Below are 22,000 nucleotides of genomic sequence, written 5' to 3' on the forward strand. Positions count from 1 at the left end.
TTTAGACCTGTGGGCACATAATGATAGAGAGGAATATTGCTGGGGTTGTGCTGTGTACCACACTATGTCACTTAGGGGCCACATTGCTGGATGCTGACGGCTGGCCTGTAGATAGATAGCCCACAGACCACTCAGTGCACCACACTTCTATACTGAAAACACTACAGATACCATCATTTCAGGCTCTGCATAATTGTAGCTTGTCAAAATTATACTTTCCCACATCTGGAAGTTGTCGTTTTCAGCTTTAATTTTATTTATACTATATCCAGAGAGTTCTGAAGTGATAATTGTGCTGTTTTGATTTCTCTAAACTGTTTCTAGACATGCAGGTGATGATTGGCTCCTTAACTTTTAGGATAACGTATTTTTTGTGTAAAGTCAAAGATGGATATCATTATAGAAGAACTTTTATTTTAATGGTTTAGCCATTGATGACTTGACCTTTACACATGCATTTCAAATTTAAATCCTTTCAAGCCATGCATAAAATATTAAAAATTCTTACATCATAAAGATTTTTTGCGTTTGGTGCATATGTGGTTTTATAATGAGCTAAAAATAAAGCTATAACCATGTACAAAGACAGTAGATATTACTATCATTCTGAGCATCTCTCACTTTTATTCTAATGACATGGTTAATATGCTATTTTAAGCAGGTATCTTAGATAAAATGAATAAATAAGCTTTTCTCAAGCTGTCAACCAAGATTATTTGGTGTTTATAACATATTATGATACAATAAGTTATTTAAAATTCTGTGAATGGACTTGATTTGCCCACTCTGAATAACTGTTTAAGCTAATAGTGCCTGTGTTCTTCATAATTACATAACTGGTCATTGAGAAAAGGAGGAAACGACCTATTAGTTATCTTTTGAGCTTGCTGAATGTGGGTGCTCCTCAGAGCTGTTCCATTAGCCTTCTACCAAGTCCGTCCTTGCAGAACATACATAATACCGATGACATTCAAGGCGATAGGATATAAATTCTACCAGGACTCCTGCTGCTACTCAGTTGAGGGGGGAAAGGTTATCCTTAAACATAAAGCATTTAAATCATTTGTGATGAATTTTCCATCAGGCAAGAAAAAAAGGAATGATTACCAAAGATCACACCCCTGGGATAAATATGAGGTTATAGCTAACTTCTTATTTCCCTCAGGGGTATAATTAAACAGACTTTTACGATTAAGGTTTTCAGGCATTGAAAAATGTTTACTAAAATAATATAATAGCTTTAGTTAGAGACATGATCAATCAGAGACAGCTTACTGACTTTACTCAAGCTGTATATTTTTCATGAACTGTTTTTAGCTTTTGTTTGACTCAAGGCATATCAACTTAAAAAAGAATGTTGAAAAATAAAGTCAGTAATTTGTGTCTAAAGGGTCCATAGTCTAAAATGATTCTAATTAGGCAAAACATAAACAGGAACAAAGAGGACATTGCTGATAATACAGTTTAGGTGTTCAATTGTGAAGTCTGGCTTTAGCTTGGGAATTTTAACAGAAAAAGAATATTGAGATTAAACTTCTAATCTTGGCTTTGCCAGTAATTGGCCTTAAGTCACTGAGCTTTTATCTCTCCCCTACCCTTTTAAAGTATTTAAATGAGATTGGATTCTATCTAGGGAGGTCTTAGTCTCTTCTAGTTCTAAAATTGTGATTTTCTATTTTTAAGGAATACAGTTCGACACAATTTAGTTTAATAAAGACTCATTAAGTATTTGTTGAGAATGCAGTCCATGCAAGGAACTGTGCCCAGGCACACAGAAGGTGAGGACACACTGCCACTTCCAGCTTTCAGGACAGTGGCCGTGGGAACACAGCTGCCGCAGGTCCCTGTCCATCCTAGAACAGTTCTCTGTGAAACCCGATGTCCCCTGAGGACACCAGCCCCGACCCTTCCAACCTAAAGGAGGTTTCTCTGTTGCACTACCTGATGTGCTTTCTCTTTGTATATTTGCATACTCTATGTTGTGATATGTTTCTGTACATTATTTTCTTAAAGTTGTCTCCCCTTCTGGTAGAGGTCCCTGAGAACTGACACAGCATGTTGTTCCTCAGCCTGGCACACCCACAACCTTAGCATGGACCCTGGCAGGTGGTCGGCATTTAATAGTTACCAGCCTACTTGCAGGAGTAAGATTGCAGGAGGTGCTTCTGCTTGGTGCTGGGAGGGAACAGTTGGTGGTAGCGTGAAGCAGAGTCCAAGGAAATCGGGTTCAGAGTACAGGAGGTGTTTGGTCCAAATGAGCAGTTGCCCCAGGCGGAACAGCCTGTGCCCCCATGGCAGTGCCCGGGCGAGCTTGCTGGGGTCATGGAGCAGGCTGAGAGTGGTGTGTGCCATGCCTTCGGTACACGTGGTCTCTGGACCAGGGGGCAGGGAGGTGCATCGTACGACACTGGATATAGACTACTAAACGTAGGTACAGTACGGTTTAACGGGCATGTGTAGGCTTCTTGTCATTAATAAAATCCAAGCTCAAAGTGTTAATGAATTTGTAATGGCTTTTTAGCTTATGTAATTCCTCATCGGCTGTAACTCAAATTACAGGGCTCTGAAATTTTTTACTTTAGAAAGGGGTCACCCTACTTTACTGTATATATTGGAGAGCCAGAAAGGGGCTTTGTAGAGAAGGGACACAGCTCTCACTGCTGGCAGCAGGGAGATGGATTCATCAGCCCCTCTCACTGCATCGGAGTAAGGGCGGCTTCGCTTCCAGTGGTGGCAGGACCAGGATTCTGAGTGCTGTTTTCCATGCAACAGCCTAAAACAAACACCTAACCAGTGGTCGGCAAACTCGTTAGTCAACAGAGCCAAATATCAACAGTACAACGATTGAAATTTCTTTTGAGAGCCAAATTTTTTAAACTTAAACTATATAGGTAGGTACATTCCTTATCGAGGTAGTGCCCACACGTGGTATTTTGTGGAAGAGCCACACTCATGGGGCCAAAGAGCCACATGTGCACATGTGGCTTGTGAGCCGTGGTTTGCTGACCACTGACCTAACCTGATTCTTTTTATCACTATGGTGAAGGCCAAATTTAATATACACATAAATACACACACAGATATTCACTTAAATATTTAATCTTTTTATTTATTTTTAAGATTTTACTGATTTTCCAGGGAGGGAGCGACAAGTATCAGCTCATAGTTGCTTCACTTGTTCATTGCTTGCTTGTCGTATTTGCCTTGACCAGGCAAGTGCAGGGTTTTAAACCGGCGACCTCAGCATTCCAGGTCAACGCTCTGTCCAGTGCGCCACCCCAGCCATGCTAAATATTTAATCTTTAGCAGAAATTAAAGAAACTTTGGATTTTACTTTTTCTTTTTTATTATTTTCTTTGTCTTCATCTTTCATTCTATTTCTTTTTCTTTTCATCCTTTTCAACTTATGACCCTTCAGTTTGAAATTAAATTTGGGCTGTAAGTTGACGCCCTGAATCTTTTCTTTACAAGCTTTCTTTGTATTTTCTAGAAGAAAAAAAGATTAACCCGGGGTTTCCAAAATAAAAGTAAAGATTGTGATTAAAACTGAATAAGAATCCTTTATTCTCCATTATGCGCTAATAGTAAAATAAATAGCCCAGTCTTAAGGAAGCTTTAAGGTAAGTCCTGGAGCTTTTGCGAACCCTTGGATTTTAATTAAAGAAACACAGAATACCATCACTTTTGTTTGTCAGTAGGAAAAATATGGATTTTTAAGTTTACAGAGCTTAGTCTAGCAGCACATGGAGTGCATGTGTTGGCTTTCCGAATTTGGGGAACACAAATGGATTCAGATGTTTGGGTCCTTTGTCTTCCTGGTCTCAGCTCACCTCACCAACTGAGCGTGGCACAGTCCAAACACAGTCTCTGAAAACAGCGGCTAGAGTTACTCCTCAAGCACTCTCTCGGGGACTGATAAGTCCGCCTCTGTTTATGTAATGGAATCGGGGTGCAAGGGGTCTGCTGCTGGCCTTCGGGGATGGGACCCCACTGGTGTTGTCTTTCAGGGAAAAGACTGGGTTTAATAAGCCCTTACTCTTCCTTGCTTTCTCTGAGGTACAGCCTACTGGAATGGATTGTTTTTAACTAATTTTTGTTTCTGTAGTGTTACAGCTGCTCTTTAAGCAGTTGGTTTTAGTAAAATCAGTAGGTAGGTTGTGGACAAATGGGATGCCTCTATCCACTTTACCTGATAGAAGACTTGAATCTTTCTTTTTGTTCAGTGCTACTGGCTCGCGCGCTCTCTCACTCTCTTTTTCTCTCTGTACTTAAATAACGTCTTTAGTGTTCTTACATTTTAATTTAACTTGAACTTTCAAAACTGTTGGTTTATCCTTTTCTCAAATACTCACGAAATCCTTCATATTTTTCAAATTATTTATAAAGTAATTTTGAGAGTGAAATCTCATAAAGATCTTTGCGTCAGGACCAGAGTTCAAAGGAAAGTTCGTTTGGTTTTAATTTGAAAACTGTAAAAACAAAATAACCTCAAAATGGCAGGGTGTGAATTGGTAACTTCAATTTTATTGCCCTCAGCCAAACCCATCCCCAGATGTTTCCAATTAAATGCCAAGAATGCTCACTTGGGTGGATATCATATGAAAGCATTTCTTTACTTTTCTCTGATTTTCCGGGGTTTTTTCCCTGAGAAAAATAACAGTCTCAAATTCTTTACTTTAATTAAACTTCTCATCTGCATGTTGTTTAAACTTATACAAAGAAAAATATAATATTCAAAGAGAATTCTTACATGTCAGATTTATAAACGTGTAATCCTGAATACATAGGATTTTACATATGTCTTATAAAAGCCAAAGAAAAGATTTTTAAAAGCTTTTAAAGCCTTTTGAAATTAAAATCATGTATTTTAATTTCTGGACTTAAAATACAGAGTAGTTTTTAACACTGAATTTGTTCAAAAAGGTATAGTCATTTCAGTGCTTTTTTCCAGATTGTTATAGGGAATTTTCCATTATAATGTAAATAATAATCTTTTCTTTCATTTTTGATCAGTTGTACATTCATTTGTAAGAAGTACTTCTGTAGGAATCTAGGAAGATGTAAGATAAAAGAAACGAGAATGTAATTTTAAAACCATGGTTTCATAGCATTTTTCCAGATAAAACCAGGTTACAGTAGGATCCATTCATGAACTTGAAAGTCGCTTCCCATATACATTCTGTATTAAGAAGAAAGTTACCTACTGGTAATAGATTTGAACTTATGGAAATTGGCATTTGTTCAAAGAAAAGATGGAGTTACTCTTTATAAGTAACCAACATTAACATTTTGGGTGTAAAGCTAAAGATACATTTATTTTTGAAGCTTCCACAAACCATAGAGCCAGGACCACATGCCAATCTGTTGAGTTGAAACAGTTGTTTCTCATTTCACTTCCTATTTGGCGAAGGTTTTGACAGGCATGTATTTGGGAGCTCAGGAGGGAGACAGCTCTGTAGGTCTTGGATCTGTGTTTGCTTTTGGTAATTGCCTAATATTTTCCCAACCCTGGTGCTACTCAGGCTTTGACTCGCTGCAACAGGCACTTCTTCTGAGGAATCTCCAAATCAAGCTGGTTGTTTCGCTCGTGTTTTCCACCAGCAGTTTGTTTACGGCCGTTGTTGCCCTCTCGGAGCTGTGGCCCATGCTGCTCGTACACCGCTGCCGCATCCCTAGGCTTTCAGGGCCCTGTGCCCCGCGCCTGCGCACTGCTGCCGCCCTGGGTTCGCTCCGTCTCCTCACCCTTGCTGCTGCACACCGTCCCGGTGCACTCTGAGCTGAGTTGTGATTGTTAAGGTTTTAGGAAGTTATTTTGAAAATACTTTAGACTGACCATGCGGTGGCGCAGTGGATAGACCGTCTGACTGGGATGCGGAGGACCCAGGTTCGAGACCCCGAGGTCTCCAGCTTGAGCAGCGAGGACTCATCTGGTTTGAGCAAGGCTCACCAGCTTGAGCCCAAGGTCGCTGGCTTGAGCAAGGGCACTTGCTCTGCTGATGCCCTCTGGTCAAGGCACATATGAAAAAGCAAAATGAACAACTAAGGAGCTGCAACGAAGAATTGATGCTTATCTCTCTCCCTTCCTGTCTGTCTGTCCCTCTCTCTATCTCTCTCTGTCTCTGTCACACACACACACACACACAGAAAATACTTTAAAGAACAGTGAATATTGTTTAGGTATAGAAAGATAATGGGAGTCAGGAGTCTAGTTCTGAGTTTATCTCTACTGTTATATGATCTTATTGTTCTGTCTGTACAATTGCAGTCATGTCCATTCCCATTACTTTCTTAAGACGATGAGGTTTAACTCGTCAATGCGCAGAGCTGTTATGAGGACTGTGTCCTTAGCAAATGTGGGAGAGCTCATTATTGTCATTGTCCCTGCTCAGCTTTGGTCAGGAAGGAAGGGCCTGTTCTCAGGTGGCACTTCCTCCTCTTAAAAAAATGAAACTGTGAAAAACTGTGCTTGCTTTAAAAGAAAATGTATGCCAGAGAAATAAAGAAGTATTTTCGTCTTTGAGGAGCAAAACACTAAGTTGACAAGAGCCAATGTTTCTAACCTTCTTGAGTATGAGAACTCATTTTTAATTTTAGTAACTCTTATAGTTCCTCTTATGATAATGTTTTTGATTTTCAGTTTTTGATATTTCTTTGAATTCCTAAAGGTTGGGAACTATTCTTCCTACAATAAACATATGATGGGGCTGCATGAGGAATACAAGTTTAGCAAATACTGATTGGTTCGTGTGAGCTGAGTCAGAGTGGGAGGCAGTACAGTAGATAACACCTGTGTGTAGAGGAGGAGAAGTAGATGGGGAGGGTGTACTGGAATCATTGTTCATTCATCCAGCAGTTATTTACTGTGCAGGTTTGGGGATATGCCAGTGAACAAGCCAGACTAAAACTACCCTGATTTGTGTGGTCTAGCAAGGAGTTTCCTTTAGACACAGCAAATGAATAAATTAATAGGAGTGTTGGAGGGGGAGAGTCCTGTGGAAGAAAAATAGTAGGTGTGCTTCATCGAGAAGGTGACATTTGAGCAAAAACTTAAAAGGGATGACACAGTTACCCGTGGGAATATCTGTCAGACCAGGATATTCCCAGTGGTATTGATTCACAACCTTGCAAATATACCACGCGACCGAATTGTATACTTTAAAAGGGTGAATGTTATGTGAATTATATATTTTATATTACATCCTTTCAACTTGGAAAAGAAAAAAAATTTACAAGAGAAACTCATTGCCAGGGTTTGCCAGAACCATGTCTTGCACCTCCTCCTTCACTTACTATAGCTTTGCAAATTGTATTTCTAACTCATACTTTAACTCAGGGGTCTCAAACTCAACTCAGCATGTGGACCGCAGAGCAAGATCACAGCCCTTCGGCGGGCCGCACTAGGTCTACAAAAGGCAACTGTTAAGCAACACTTTTCTCACTGCAGTTGAAAACAAAAAAAAATCAGTACAAAATTGTTTGGCGAGCCGCGAGTTTGAGACCCCTGCACTGAAGGAAAGTCTCTTAATGTTACTAGTTGTGTTGTCATTAGAAGTAAAGGATGTTAATCTCTAGCAACTTGAAGTTGTTATCAATTGTGAAATCAGATTTCCAGGTGCTCATCCTTTTTTATATGCACTTTAGATAGGTGTGTTCGCTATACTCATTAATGAGAGTGAGCTATTTTTTCCCTCTGGCTACAAAAATGAATATAATTTTTAGGCCGAATTCTTACTAGTTTATTTTGCTAAGCCAGGATAGTCTCCATATAATTTATTTGATGATTCTTTCACAGGGTAGAAAATTAGATCAATATAATACTCTTCTAATTAAGGATGCAGGTGAAAAGCATGCCTGCTCATTGCATTGACCAAAACCCAAAACTGTATGATCTCTTCTAGAGGAAGCAGTGATTTTCATTGAAATGGAGCAGGACATGTGGTTAGCTAGGTTCCCACCCACAGTGGTTTCCATTTGACTTTGGCAACTGCCAAACTTGACTTTCATTCTGTGACAGCCTAGTAAGGTTGATTGAAATATTATGATCATATTTTAGTTTTATCTATTTTTGTGGGGGAAGTGCAGTATACTTTGGATTTTACAGATACTGTAAGTGGTTTTCTTTAAACAACTGTTGAGTACTAGTCATCCTCTGAGCTTCTCTGTGGCAACTCAGAGCGGAGAGGCCCTTGGTTTCTCTTCTGCTTTCAGAGTGAGGACGGTCCGGAAGAGCCGGGGACAGTCGAGCAGTTGGCAGTGTTATATAGAGCAGTGGTCCCCAACCTTTTTTGGGCCATGGACCAGTTTAATGTCAGAAAATATTTTCACAGACCAGTCTTTAGGGTGGGACGGATAAATGTATCACGTGACCGAGACAAGCATCAAGAGTGAGTCTTAGACGGATGTAACAGAAGGAATCTGGTCATTTTTTAAAAATAAAACATCATTCAGACTTAAATATAAATAAAACAGAAATAATGTAAGTTATTTATTCTTTCTCTGAGGACCGGTACTAAATGGCCCACAGACCAGTACCGGTCCATGGCCCGGGAGTTGGAGACCACTGTTATAGATCACAGCTCGCTGAACTTCCTTCCCTTGGAGGACTTTGAATGGCGTGGCTATTCCTCACCAGATACTCGTTTGTAATGAAAAATACACCTTCCTCTCTCTGTATGTAGGCTTTTTAGAATGTACCATTTACCTTTTCCTAGGCATCTGTCTTGATCTACATCCTCTCCTGTAGCCTCCTCCTTCAGATACGTGCCCTGCATGGTACGATTTGATTGTGGTGCTGTCCTCGTTGGGTTTCTTTTTGTTTGTTTGTTTGTTTGTTTTGAGACAATGTGGAGGGAGTGTAGAGCTCTTCTCTGCAATTATAGATTAAATTGAAAGAACGCTGTAAAAAAGGTGAGTTAAGCCCTGTCAGACTGCTTCTCAACGTTTTGAGTATTCTAAGTCTGTGGTTACTCATATTCCTTCTTATTTACCAAAATAAGCTCACTAGGAAAGCATTAAGCCACCTCTGCCTCATTGTTCCAGCATGAATGAGTGTACTTAGAAGTTGATTAAATAATTTTTTCTTCTGAACACGGGAAAAGTATGTCCAAATCCTTAAGTAATTACATTCTTGATACAGACAATTCTCATTTTCTACACAGGCTGCAAAGGCAGGGCGGCTTCCAGACTCTGCATTTTCATTTATGTGATGGAACTTTAAATGGAGCTGTAAGCACTTCGGTCACATAACTCTCAACCAGCTCAGTTTAAACAAAACATTTCAAAGTGCTTTTATTTCATAGAACTCTTTGCATTTGTTGATAGTTTGAGAGAATATTTGAAGCACTGTAATAAGCCTGTACTTAGGAGAATGTTTTAACTCAATCTAAAAATATGATTTTGACAGTGAGCAAACGTTAAAATGAGTACACTTACGGTTTTTCTGTGAGGTAAACTAAGTATTTAAAGAGTTAGAAATAAAGTATCTGACCCATCGTTATGAGCAGGTATTGCCTTAGAAGAACGTTGTGAAAATTGAGGCCCTTTGGACAGTTTGCAGGGTCACAACTAGGGTACCCTGTGTGACGCTCATCGGCCTGTCCCTCCTGGTAGCCCGACTTCCAGAGATGTGCATTTGTTCCTCTCTCTTTCCAGCACCTGCTGTCCGTCACATGGTGAGGAGTCAGTTCATGTTCGTTGACTCGTTCTGGTTGCCTTCATTTAATTTTTTTCTGTGTGTGACAGAGACAGAGTCAGAGAGAGGGACAGATAGGGACAGACAGGCAGGGAAAGAAATGAGAAGAAGCATCACTTCTTCGTTGCGGCTCCTTAGTTTCTCATTGATTGCTTTCTCATATGTGCCTTGACCAGGGGAACTACAGCAGAGCGAGTGACCCCTTGCTCAAACCAGATGAGCCTGCATTCAAGCTGGCGACCTTGGGGTTTCAAATCTGGGTCTTCCACATCCCAGTCCGATGATCTATTCACAGTGCCACTGCCTGGTCAGGCACCTTCATTTAAATTTGTAAGGAAACCTTTCCTGTGTCTCGAGCCTTGTCACTAGGAAGTTGCTGTGTTATTAATGCCTGTGCCGTTTTTCCTCGTGTCTCCTTAGGGTCACTATAGACCTTCTGACTTGTTGTGTCCTGAGACGTATGTTTGGGTGCCCATCGAGCAGTGCCTGCCTTTACTCGAGACCTCCAAATACTGCCGTTTCAACCAGGATCCAGAAGCAGGTATGTTTGGAGCAGAGCTTGACTGGAGATTGTTGGCTTTGCTTTTAGGATTCAGGTAGCTGTGGCTCTTACCAGGGTCCAGGTAGCTTTCTGTATTTTAGTGTGCATGAGTGTGTGTGCGTGTGTGTGTAAGATAGAGGGATCACATACACGCAGCACTCTCAGTTTTGTAAATAAATGCAGACACGTCACATGCTTGTGCTATATCTGACCGATTAGTTTTTACATCCTGCTGTGAGGGCTGACGTGGGTATTCATTACTTCTATAACTATCACAGTACATAAAACTTTCGCTAGATCATTTAGCCGGTAGGACAGAAACGTTGACCAGTTGGACTGAATGAATGTGTGAATGGTTTTGGGCCAGCGGCTGGGGGCTGGGTCGCAGGCTGTGATGGGTTTTGGTTTTGTGATAACACTTTCTTGACTTCCTTCTTGCGTCTCTGGTGCTCCTTTCTTCCCTTCTTCCATCTCCTGCCCAAAAAAGCCCAGCCATATTTTCTCGTTATTCCCCGTTGGGTACCCTGCACTAGCAGTGGGTACTGCTGTAAAAACAGTCCTGGAGCCAGACTTCCTGCATTCGGACCCTGACTCCATCTTCAGCTGGTAGCCGCCTGCCCATAGGCAAATTAATCATCTCGCTTCAGACTCCTGGCCTTCAAAATTAAGATAAGAGTAGGACCTGCCTGTTACGAGGATTAAATATGAACATGCTGACAGTAACCCCCTATTGTTGTGTTAGCAATTGTTAGGCAAATTAGGATGCTGTTTTCCATATATGCACAGACTCTCAGGTGTTTGGCTTCATTTGCTCGGACCCATCTCTGAACAGATGTGCAGTTCTGTCCGCCCCCCTGTCGTCCGATACCACTCATGGTTTCCAGCGGTCCTCGCTTCACCGCTGGGCCACTGTGGCTTTGGCCACCAGCTGCGTACTGCTGCCCTCCGTGCCCCTCTCATCAAGGTGCCTGTGTGCCTTCCCCCAGAGTGAAGTCCCGGATGTTCTGGTGTGTGCTTCATTGACCTCTGAGTCCTTCCCGCCCACCAGAGGTGCCCCATGCACGCGTCTTAAGAATACAAACATTATTCTACTAGCCACCCGTGGTCTGAGTTTGGGAAAAGAGAAGGAAAGAACTGGAAAGGCCAGGAGTGGAGGAGGGAGTAAATGGAGAAATCAAATAGGAAGACAAAGGAGTGAAAAAAAAAAGAGTAGTAATTTCTTCTGTTCTAAGTTGTGCATTTTATTTTTCACAAATCAGGTGTTTTCTTATAAAGAATTGGTTTATGTGCCATTGTATTGTTGTCTTCAGCTGATAGACAATCCAGTGTGAGTACTTCTGACACATGATGAGACCTTAGAACAGCGGTTCTCAACCTGTGGGGCCTTAGAATGTGATGGACATTGACCATAGGAAACCAACTGACTCATCATTAGCCTGGCACCTGGAGGCTCACCCCAGGCTTTCTAGATTGAAGTTTCATAGAACAAGCGGAACTCTGTAGTTCCTGTACCTCAATTATTAATAAGAATCTCATTGTTTGGTTCTAAGTCAAGTTTCACCTCTGATCCAACAAACAGATATGTTGCTTAAAAGCAAACATTGAATTTGACATTGAATTTTAGAGTCAGGCTCAGACTTGGAAAGCGTATACTTATCTGTTTTCTCTTCTTAAAAAGAGTTTTTTCTTTTAGCTTTTGGCAAGGTCAGGTCCGAGCCGGTTTTATGATAAAACTACTGAACATCTTACTGCATTATTTCACATTCACGTATAAAAAATGTATCTTCATAAGATCCTTCCGACTGAATAATAACATGATCTTAAATAGTTGTCTGACTCCCAAACTTAGGACACAATTTCACCTTTTGTTTCTCCGTTCTTGAGCATTTTAACGGTTGCTTCTCTTCTTCATGTGATACGTGGAGATTAAAGTAATCCCAGGCTCTCCTGTTGTATAAACTTGAAAAGTGTCTGAATAATTTCCATGCACTGAATTGACGTTCAAGCAAAGATGTATTTATGACCATAGATTTTTCATTCATTTTCTGGAGTAAGCATAATGAGCATTTCGTGGCAAAGAAAAGTTAAAACTCGTATCGCCTGGTTGTTGTCAAGGAGGTGCTATCCCCAGTAAGCTTGTTCTTTTCCTACAATCTACTGAGGTGTCTTTCCTACAGCATTAGCTTGAACTCTTAATATTTATTGTTTAGAACTCATTTACAAAAATCAGAGGAATAACCTTCTTTGAAAACAGTGCTTCACAGTGTTAAATTCAACAGTAAACTGACTTGATTCAGAACTTCAGGGACCAGGCATCATCCACCTGGCAGACAGCGAGGGGCTAGACAGAATGAAGGACTTCCACAGGTGGAAAGGGCAGGGCCAGGAAGTCACAGTGGCAGAGAGCTGATTGTTTGTGGTAAGGTCACTTTCTTCAGGGGACGCAGGGGGCTGGCAGGCAGTTGACCTCACTCAGGAGTGCTGAGGTACCTCCAGCTTGACTGGTTCATGAGTCTGTTCCTGGGGAAGGCTGAAACTAATTAAGTTAGATAGTAAGTCTAGGTTTGCTGACATGGGCTTAACACAGGTGACTCCATTTGGGGCCTGTTGTCTCACTTTTAACAAGAGAAAATGAAGATCCTTTTCCATATGCTGAATCTTTGGAACTTGCAAGAGAACACCATAGTTTATCAGTATTGAGTATCACATCCCAGACACTATGAGAATCAGTCTCCCACCCTGTGGTTTTAGGAAATTAAAATGCAGTTCCATGCTGGAATGGATTGCGCATGCTGTGAAACATGGTCACTTGAGATTTAAACGGCAATAAGTGGGAAGGCGTTCTTGTCTCTGGGGCCAGTTTTACTTTTCCTTGACCCAAACTCAGACTCAGAGAAATACCGAGCTTAATATGGGCAATATTGTGAGTCAGCATGGTGCTTCTTTCTCTAAGTCTTGTGTCTCCGTTCAGTCGTCAGGAGTTAAATTACTCCGCGTAAGGCGCCGCAGGTCTCTGAAACCTCTCGGCTGCGAGGTGCGCGGCGGCCACTTGTCAGGAAAACTCCGTTCCCCCATCCTGAGCCACCGTGAGCCTCCGGAAGCCTGTTCTTCCCTTCCCTGTGCTCCTGCACACACATGTCCATTGTGCATTTTGGGGTTCCGTGGTTACTTCTCAACTAGGAAGTCTGGGTAGCAGTAAAAACCTATTGTGTATTTACTGCTTTTAAGGTACTGTGGGGGAGGGGCTGACAAACTGAAGGCACTTGGAAAATTCTAAAGAAATAATTTGTCCATAAATAGGTCTTTTGTTTTTCAGTTCAGGACCTCCGCGGACCCTAAAGAAATTACTTCAGATGTTTCTCAAATCATTTCAAGTAAAATTTTTTCAAATTGCCTTTAACTTGATAGTTGGATATGGATAGATTTAAATTTTCCGCATCACAATCACAGCTTACCTTTTTTAAAAAATTACTTTATAAACTATTTACTGGGAACCCTAGTAGAAAATTCATCCAAAAGCATAAAACAACTACTAACAAGATTTAATGATCATTAATATTTTCATGCTCTCCTTCTGATCTTGTGTTTTATGTGCATGAATCTGTTAATTTTTAAAAAATGGGACAGGAATCATGCTTTGCGCTTTTGTTGTTTTTATTCAGTACTTTGTGTCGCTTCTCAAGTAACGTAGAAATGACACAATCGGTAATTCAGTCATGCAGCAAACATGCCACAGCTTCCATGGGCGGCAGCGTCTGGTGGTGGGGTTACGAGTGCCATCAAGAGCGTAAAACAGATGTTTGGAGTTGGTTTTAGAGCCATGATAAACTGTGATTCGATGTGATTTTTAATGTTTGACTAATACTGTGTTTATTGTTGGTAGTAAAGTCTTTTGATTCTAGATTTACAAAAAATGTAAACTTTATTGAGCATATGCTATTTCCCAAGCACCATTGTATGTTTTTCCTGTTACCTCAGTTTATCCTTAGAACATAATTGAATGTTTCAGTATTGGCCCTTCAGATAATATTTATTGCAAAAAATGACAGCTAATATTTGTTTTTATCAGAGATTTAAAATAATTTTTTTCTTTTTATTTTTCAGAGATAGAGAGTCAGATAGAGGGATAGACAGGACAGACAGGAATGGAGAGAGATGAGAAGCATCAATCATCAGTTTTTCGTTGCAAGACCTTAGTTGTTCATTGATTGCTTTCTTATATGTGCCTTGACTGTGGGCCTTCAGACCGAGTAACCCCTTGCTTGAGCCAGCAACTTTGAGTCCAAGCTGGTGAGCTTTTTGCTCAAACCAGATAAGCCCACACTCAAGCTGGCAACCTCGAGGTCTCGAACCTGGGTCCTCTGCATCCCAGTCCGACGCTCTATCTACTGCGCCACTGCCTGGTCAGGCGATTTAAAATAATTTTAACTCAAATATTGCTCTATGACTTTTGTAAGTAATTATACTTAGTATTTATTACAAAGGAGATAATTAGAATAATCTTTAGTATAGATTTAAGCACAGATTAGTCTAGATTTCACTCTTTTCTATACATACTTTGAAATGTCTGTGAGAAATTTCCTAATTTGTGTCTAATGTAACTAAGTCATAAGTTATTAGTTAGGATGTTGAATTTAAGTTTATTACAAAATTAACAGCACCAGTCCTGGCCAGGCAGCTCAGTTGGTTAGTGTATTATCCCAACATTCCACAGTGGCAGGTTTGACCCCCGTGAGGGCCCATGCAAGATTGAGCCAATGAGTGCATAAATAAGGGGAACACAAACTGATGTTTCTCTCGCTCCACCTGCATTCCCCCCCCCCCCATCAAATCAATAAAAAAGACAAAAACCAGCATCTAATTTGGACATAATGCTTTGTGCATTTTACTCAGGGAGTTTCGAGGACATCTCAGCTCGTCCTTGTATGTAGTTGCTGAAAATCTGAACTAATATAAACAGCTTTTTTGTTGTTTGAGTCTGTCAAACTCCTGGGGCTCCATCTGTGTTATTTTATTATAGTATATCCCCCTTTTTTTCTGCTGGCATGGTTCCCTGGCATTTTTTCCGTACTTCTGTAGTTTCTGTCATACATGCCCACAGAAAAAGCGAGTCTCCTCTGACACTACCGTTGTGGGAATATGTGGTTCAGAGGAGCTCCGACCTGGATCCGCCTGCCTGGTTTCTCCAAGGCTGGTGCAACTTCCTGAATGTTGTGTTCATGGTCCCTCAGAAGGGCGTCCCTCAGGCAAAATGTCATCTAAATTACTGGGAAAGGAGAAAGTAAATTTACCAGAACTAGGGCCTCTGAAAATGTGCTGTAATACGGGTAAAATATTTTCAAATCTAGATTTGAGGTTGATCTACACACTTGATGTTACAAAATTAATTATTTTGATTGTTGAATAAATACTTAATAAACATTTTTTGCTGCCAGTAGCCAGCTGGAGATAAACTCACTGTAGCCTACTAAATGTCATAAAGGAAACAGGCATCAAAACAAGAATTTTGTAGCCTGACCAGGTGGTGGCATAGTGGATAGAGAGTTGGACTGGGACATGGAAGACCCAGGTTCGAAACCCGAGGTCGCTAGCTTGAGCCTAAGGTTGCTGGCTTGAGCAAGGGGTCACTCGGTCTGCTGTAGCCCCCCAGTCAAGGCACATATGAGAGAGCAATCAATGAACAACTGAGGTGCCACAACGAAGAACTGATGCTTCTCATTTCTCTCCCTTCCTGTCTGTCCCTATCTATCTATCCCTCTCTCTGTCTCTCTCACACAAGAAAACAAACACGAATATTGTTGGGAATTTGGCTTATGCAGTTGGTGAATATGGAGAATGTTTTGAAATGTAAGATGTAGAAAAATTAGTGTCCCCAGACTTTTCAATCTACTTCCTGTCCACTTAAAAAATATCACTTTATTGTATTATTACTATCTTTCCCCACTTACTTCCTTTTCAGGGATGCCCTTCTTACCCAGGTGCTGGTGCAGTACTAATATGACTCGTGGTTGAAAGTTGAGAACTCGAATTTTCTAGATGGTGTGGTGCTTTAATGAAGACACCAAGCCTTTCCTACAGTATTTGTGCATAAGACTGAGGTATTATAATGTTTATCAGTAGCATTTTCTATTAAAACTATAAAGCTAAGAATTAAAGTAAACTTTAAAAGTTATCAGTGACTATTCTCAATTCTTAAAGAATGGGTTTTTTTTGTTTTGTTTTGGGTTTTTTTTGTATTTTTCTGAAGCTAGAAACGGGGAGAGACAGTCAGACAGACTCCCGCATGCGCCCGACCAGGATCCACCCGGCACGCCCACCAGGGGGCGACGCTCTGCCCACCAGGGGGCGATGCTCTGCCCCTCCGGGGCGTCGCTCTGTTGCGACCAGAGCCACTCTAGCGCCTGGGGCAGAGGCCAAGAAGCCATCCCCAGCGCCCGGGCCATCTTTGCTCCAGTGGAGCCTCAGCTGCAGGAGGGGAAGAGAGAGACAGAGAGGAAGGAGAGGAGGAGGGGTGGAGAAGCAGATGGGTGCCTCTCCTGTGTGCCCTGGCCGGGAATCGAACCTGGGACTTCTGCACACCAGGCCGACGCTCTACCACTGAGCCAACCGGCCAGGGCCTTAAAGAATGTTTTAAAGCCAGCCTTCCAGAGAAATTTTTAAAATGCTGTTACACAGATTTTTACTAGCCAGTCTGCCCAGTAAGCCAGGCATGCGCAGTACTTTATCTCTGCTTTTGAAGATGCAGATTAGGTTTTCAAATTTGTGAGCATTTAGGTATTAACTATTGAAGACTAAGTTTCTGGTGCCCATGAGCATGACTTTTGTTTGCAGAAAAGCTAAGTCCAATGTTCACTTTAATTTCAGAAATTGTTATTCAGTTCATTAAAGTAATAGTCTGTTAAAGTAACGTCTGTTTCTTCTTTAATCATTTAAATTTGGATAACAAATCTTTTCAAATCTTGCAATAATTTTTAAAGGGCTTTTGAATAACATTTGATTTTATTTACAGAGTGCTAATTAAATTTCTTTGAACGTTTTTAAAACTTTTAATGATAATGTATTCAGTTTCCCTCTTAAGTCAGTTGGCTAACAAAGTACTCTTATAAATCTAATAAATTTATACGTTAATCTAAATTTTTACTGATTGTGAAATTATAAGACTAAATCAATTATTCAGTTATGTATTTACTGTTGGCAACAAAAATTATTGTTTACATCAGTGGTAGTCAACCTGGTCCCTACCGCCCACTAGTGGGCATTCCAGCTTTCATGGTGAGAGGTAGTGGAGCAACCAAAGTATAAATAAAAAGATAGATTTAACTATATAAGTTGTTTTATAAAGATTTATTCTGCCAAACTTAGCGAAAATCTGACATAAAGTACTTGGTAAGTAATTATTATTATATGCTTTAACTTGCTGTAACTCTGCTTTATAAATTTTATAAAGTAAAGTGACTTTCCTACTTTATAAATCACCATTACTGTGGAACCAGTGGGCAGTTAGAAAATTTTACTACTCACAGAGATACAAAAGTGGGTGGTAGGTATAAAAAGGTTGACTATCCCTAGTTTAGATAGAAAATTTCCAGAAGTCTTCTGAACAACTATTACAACTAACTAGTAAGTGAATTTTAGGAAGGTCACAGTATGCAAGGTTAATATACAAAATTCAATTGTATTTTTATATACTACAAGCAAATAGTTGGAAAATGAATGAATACAAATTTACTTACATAGCATTAAAAATACAGTACAATATTTGGGAATATATTTATTAAGGTCACTATGCTGGAAACCATTAAGTATTGCTCAGAGACTGAAACAAGAGAGAGGTTTACCATGTTCACAGACTGAAGACTTCTAGTGTTAAGATGACAAATGACATCATGAGAGGGGCTTATTTTCTAATGGCCTCAGTTTTGTCAAATACTGTTTAAGTGCAGAATAGCAAATATGCTCAGACCCCTTGACACCATTATTAATACCATGGTATTTATTCTCAAACATTTCTCTTAATTCAGAGTTTTCCAGGTTGAAAGACACTTTGTTTGTGTGTTTGCAGTACCTTGTGTGTATGTCAGAGAGGTGGTCACATAGCCATGACCCCGTGCTTTCTTACCCAGTTAGTTACGGGTGTACTCACTGAAGCTTGCACTTTCAGCCCAGAAGATTATATGTTCACTGGCATTTGCATTACATTTAGGTTTTAAGATATGTCATTGATTCTCACTTAACTCTAAAGATATTTGAACATGATGGAATTCTGTAGTCATATTCTTAAAATTACTCAAAATAGCCTATGCTAAAATTGGTTTCATTAATAGGTCATTTTGCTTAAGGTTGCAGTTTCCAAGAATGTATCAGTGGTATTAGTGAGGACTTATTGTACAAGTTGAAACCATCTATATTAAATAGGAATTATGCATTTCTGAACTTCCCTTGTCGCTAACAGGCCTCTTCTCTGTTTCTTAATTCTAGTGATACTAGTAATAACTAAGATCAATTTTGCACATGATTTTTTTTTATTTTTGTCTTTTATTCTTATGTATACACACACATATAAGCTTTGGGTGTGAAATGTCACTTGTAAATTGGTGAGGTGACTAATGTTTTTTTTTCTCTGGTACATTCCATTTAAACTTAGGACTATAGCACAGGTATTTTAAATGTTCTTTTTATCGAGGGATCTACTCTTAATCTTGGTTATGACTTTAATATTTTTATATTTTACTGGAGTCTAATTTTATAATTTTTTTGATCAAGTATTCCAAAGATTATGTCCCTAACTAGATATTTAACTGAAAACTGTCCAAAACTAAACACAATTAAATTCTGTGTTATCACATAATACGTAATATCATTGTTTAGCATGGATGGTTTAGCAAACTGTACAATCATATTACCTTATCTTAACAATAACTGCTTTTGTTTTGTTTGTAGTATAACTATCTTTGTCTGCCAGGTGTCTGTGTTCTCCAGATGTGTGTGACTTTAGAGAAAGATGTGACCCTATAGGTTTACCTCCTTGGACAAACGGTGGACTGCAATACCATGTCCATGGATTTGATATTGTGCAGTTGAATATGCTTTTTAAAAAATATTTTACTCTAAACATTATTTAAATATGCAAGGGAAAGTTAAAATATAATTTGTGTTTTTCTCTTTTAATTCTTTTTAGCTCTCTTAGTGTCAAGTTGCATAGAGAATTATTTACCAGACATTAGCAGAGAGGTTTGGTGCAGGAATATGAGTCAAAAGTTGATAGTGTCAAGAACTGAGTTCTAATTTCACATGTAAGCCTAAGTTAAGTTCTCTTCAGAAATGTCACGTATATCTCTCCCTCTCTCTGTCTCGCTCTCTTCTGTCTTGGTCTCTGTCTTCCAGAGAGAAGGGTGTGAGTGTGAGTGTTGCTTGTGAGAGAACAGTGAGTGCCCTGCAGAGCCCGTGTGAGAGCAGTGCTAGCGGAGCTCTCCCTTTGCTGTGTTCTCGCCCGCCCGGGAGACCCCAGGGCAGACTCGTCAGTCCAAAGCAAATTACTGCTCTTCTGGGAACTTGGTCTTCATTCTGAAGTCATTTCGCAGAGCCCTGAGTTCAAAGAGAAAAATGTTTTCAGGCTAATGAAGTTCAAGAGCGTGGAGAGGGAGGGGGTTAGGTGGGTGATACACTAAGTGTAAATAAATATACTTGCACTGGTTTACTACATTTGCATAAGCCTTGTCCTTTAAACTAATGTTTTCAGAAAAGTCACAATGAGTCTAGTGATTGTAAATTGAACTATATTTTTAATGTTTTTTTAAAAGCACCCTGTTAAGTACAGTTTTGTGAATCCTTTGATAAAAGAGTCCCTTTGTGGTGCATCTCGTTGCCACCTTGTTACACTGTTATAAAACCTAGGGGTTGTGAGCATGTTTTCTTTTTTTTTGTATTTTTCTGAAGCTGGAAACGGGGAGAGACAATCAGACAGACTCCCGCATGCGCCCGACCGGGATCCACCCGGCACGCCCACCAGGGGCGAGGCTCTGCCCACCAGGGGGTGATGCTCTGCCCCTCCAGGGCGTCGCTCTGCCGCGACCAGAGCCACTCTAGCGCCTGGGGCAGAGGCCAAGGAGCCATCCCCAGCGCCCGGGCCATCTTTGCTCCAATGGAGCCTCAGCTGCGGGAGGGGAAGAGAGAGACAGAGAGGAAGGAGGGAGGGGGTGGAGAAGCAAATGGGCGCTTCTATGTGCCCTGGCCGGGAATTGAACCCGGGTCCCCCGCACGCCAGGCCGACGCTCTATCGCTGAGCCAACCGGCCAGGGCCAGCATGTTTTCTTAAAGCTCTCAAACTGCATCCAGGACGGCAAGAAAAAGCAGAAGGAACCTTTTAGTCTATTCACACTTGCTGACTTTGCCAGCGGTGCCAAGAGTTCGCTTTGGAAACATAGTCCTGGCTTTAAATGACAAACTTCAGCCTTTCCTTTCATAACTACACACTTTTGAAAATATTTTTGAAAACATTGCGATTTTCAGGGGAGAGAGGAATGTGTGTAGATTAAGAGCACAGTGCCTTAAGCTCTGCTTTATTTGCTTTTAGTCACAATATTTAATTATGTTGTTTTTCAAGCTACATTAAAGGAATAGTTGAGATTTTTAAAATGTAGCGGAGCCAGGTTTGGGTTACGAGGACTGACAGCCATGCTCTGAAGCAGGCCCCAGATGCTGTACTCCCGTGTGGCTGCCCTGGAAGTTCTGTAATAGTCCACGGCTTACGAAGAAGTACTTGGGATATAGAAGGAGTTCTGAAAGATCTATTTTAAACTTTAAAAAACTGGAATTTAGAAAGTCTCAACTTTTAGGGACTTGTAAATAAATCATTTGCTGAGCAGCGTGAGACGAGGATGCGGTTTCTGTGAAGGAATTGTCAGGCCAGACGGGAGCGCAGAAGAGATTCCTCCGGGAGTGACCTGGACCGAACCAGAGTCTGCTGCTGCCGCCCAGAGGTCCACTGTACCAGTGGTGACATTGTGCCCCACCTGACTTGGTTGCAGGTTGGGTTGCTTATCTAATGACTAGAAAGGGGGTTTAAAATTCTTATTATAGTGTCCCCTGTACCTTTTCATTGTTAAAACATTTTGCTTCAGAGTAGATATGTTTGGTGCAATGTAGTGAAATGAAAATGAAAACCAAGACTGTGATGTCATTTGGGGAGATCTGAGTCCCTGGGTAACAAATGGATTCCATCATAAGCCAGTGTGAACTAATGAACTAACGAAAGCAAAGCAGAAACTGGAAGTATGTGGAACATTGCAGTGGTCTGGTAGCACAGAAAGGGATGGGAGAGTTTCATCAAGATGAAAGCAAAAGTATTCAACTTGAGTAGCAGTAAGAAGTTAAAAGAAAACATTTTTTCCTCTGAGCAAGAGAAGAATACACCAGAAGAAACATGGTGAAGCTTATTCAGTTCAGGACTTCTTATTTGTCACTTCGGAAGGGGAGTTTGCTTTGTGGAAGCAGTGTCCAAAGATGACCAAACCAAACACTCAGGTGAATATGGACGTTGACCAGGAGACCTGTAGCCGCATGTAGCTCATGATTATCTGAAAAGTATCTGTGAATTTAGCTCAAGCGGTTGACATTGGCTGCGCTTCACTGTCAAGGTTTGGGACCAAATTCCTCTCTTCAGACAAATCATCGGTTGAGTCTTGCCAGTTACTGAAGGATTTGGAGCGTGGGTATGCTCCACAAAGTGCCTTTGTTTCTGGAATTTCCGACCTCTGGAGAAGCAGACG

At 40.7% G+C, this 22,000-nt stretch overlaps 1 protein-coding gene across 4 annotated transcripts in view; it reads left to right on the forward strand.

The window, feature by feature from the left end:
- Positions 1-22,000, forward strand: part of ATE1 (arginyltransferase 1) — a 141,956-nt gene that overhangs the window by 77,066 nt on the left and 42,890 nt on the right. For all 4 annotated transcript variants that reach the window (XM_066355734.1, XM_066355733.1, XM_066355730.1 and 1 more), the window contains exon 11: positions 10,112-10,232. In XM_066355734.1, coding sequence (XP_066211831.1) covers positions 10,112-10,232 — 121 coding nt within the window. The remainder of the gene's footprint in view (positions 1-10,111; positions 10,233-22,000) is intronic.

The sequence above is a fragment of the Saccopteryx leptura genome, chromosome 13 (assembly GCF_036850995.1).
Source record: "Saccopteryx leptura isolate mSacLep1 chromosome 13, mSacLep1_pri_phased_curated, whole genome shotgun sequence".
Lineage (NCBI taxonomy): Eukaryota > Metazoa > Chordata > Mammalia > Chiroptera > Emballonuridae > Saccopteryx > Saccopteryx leptura.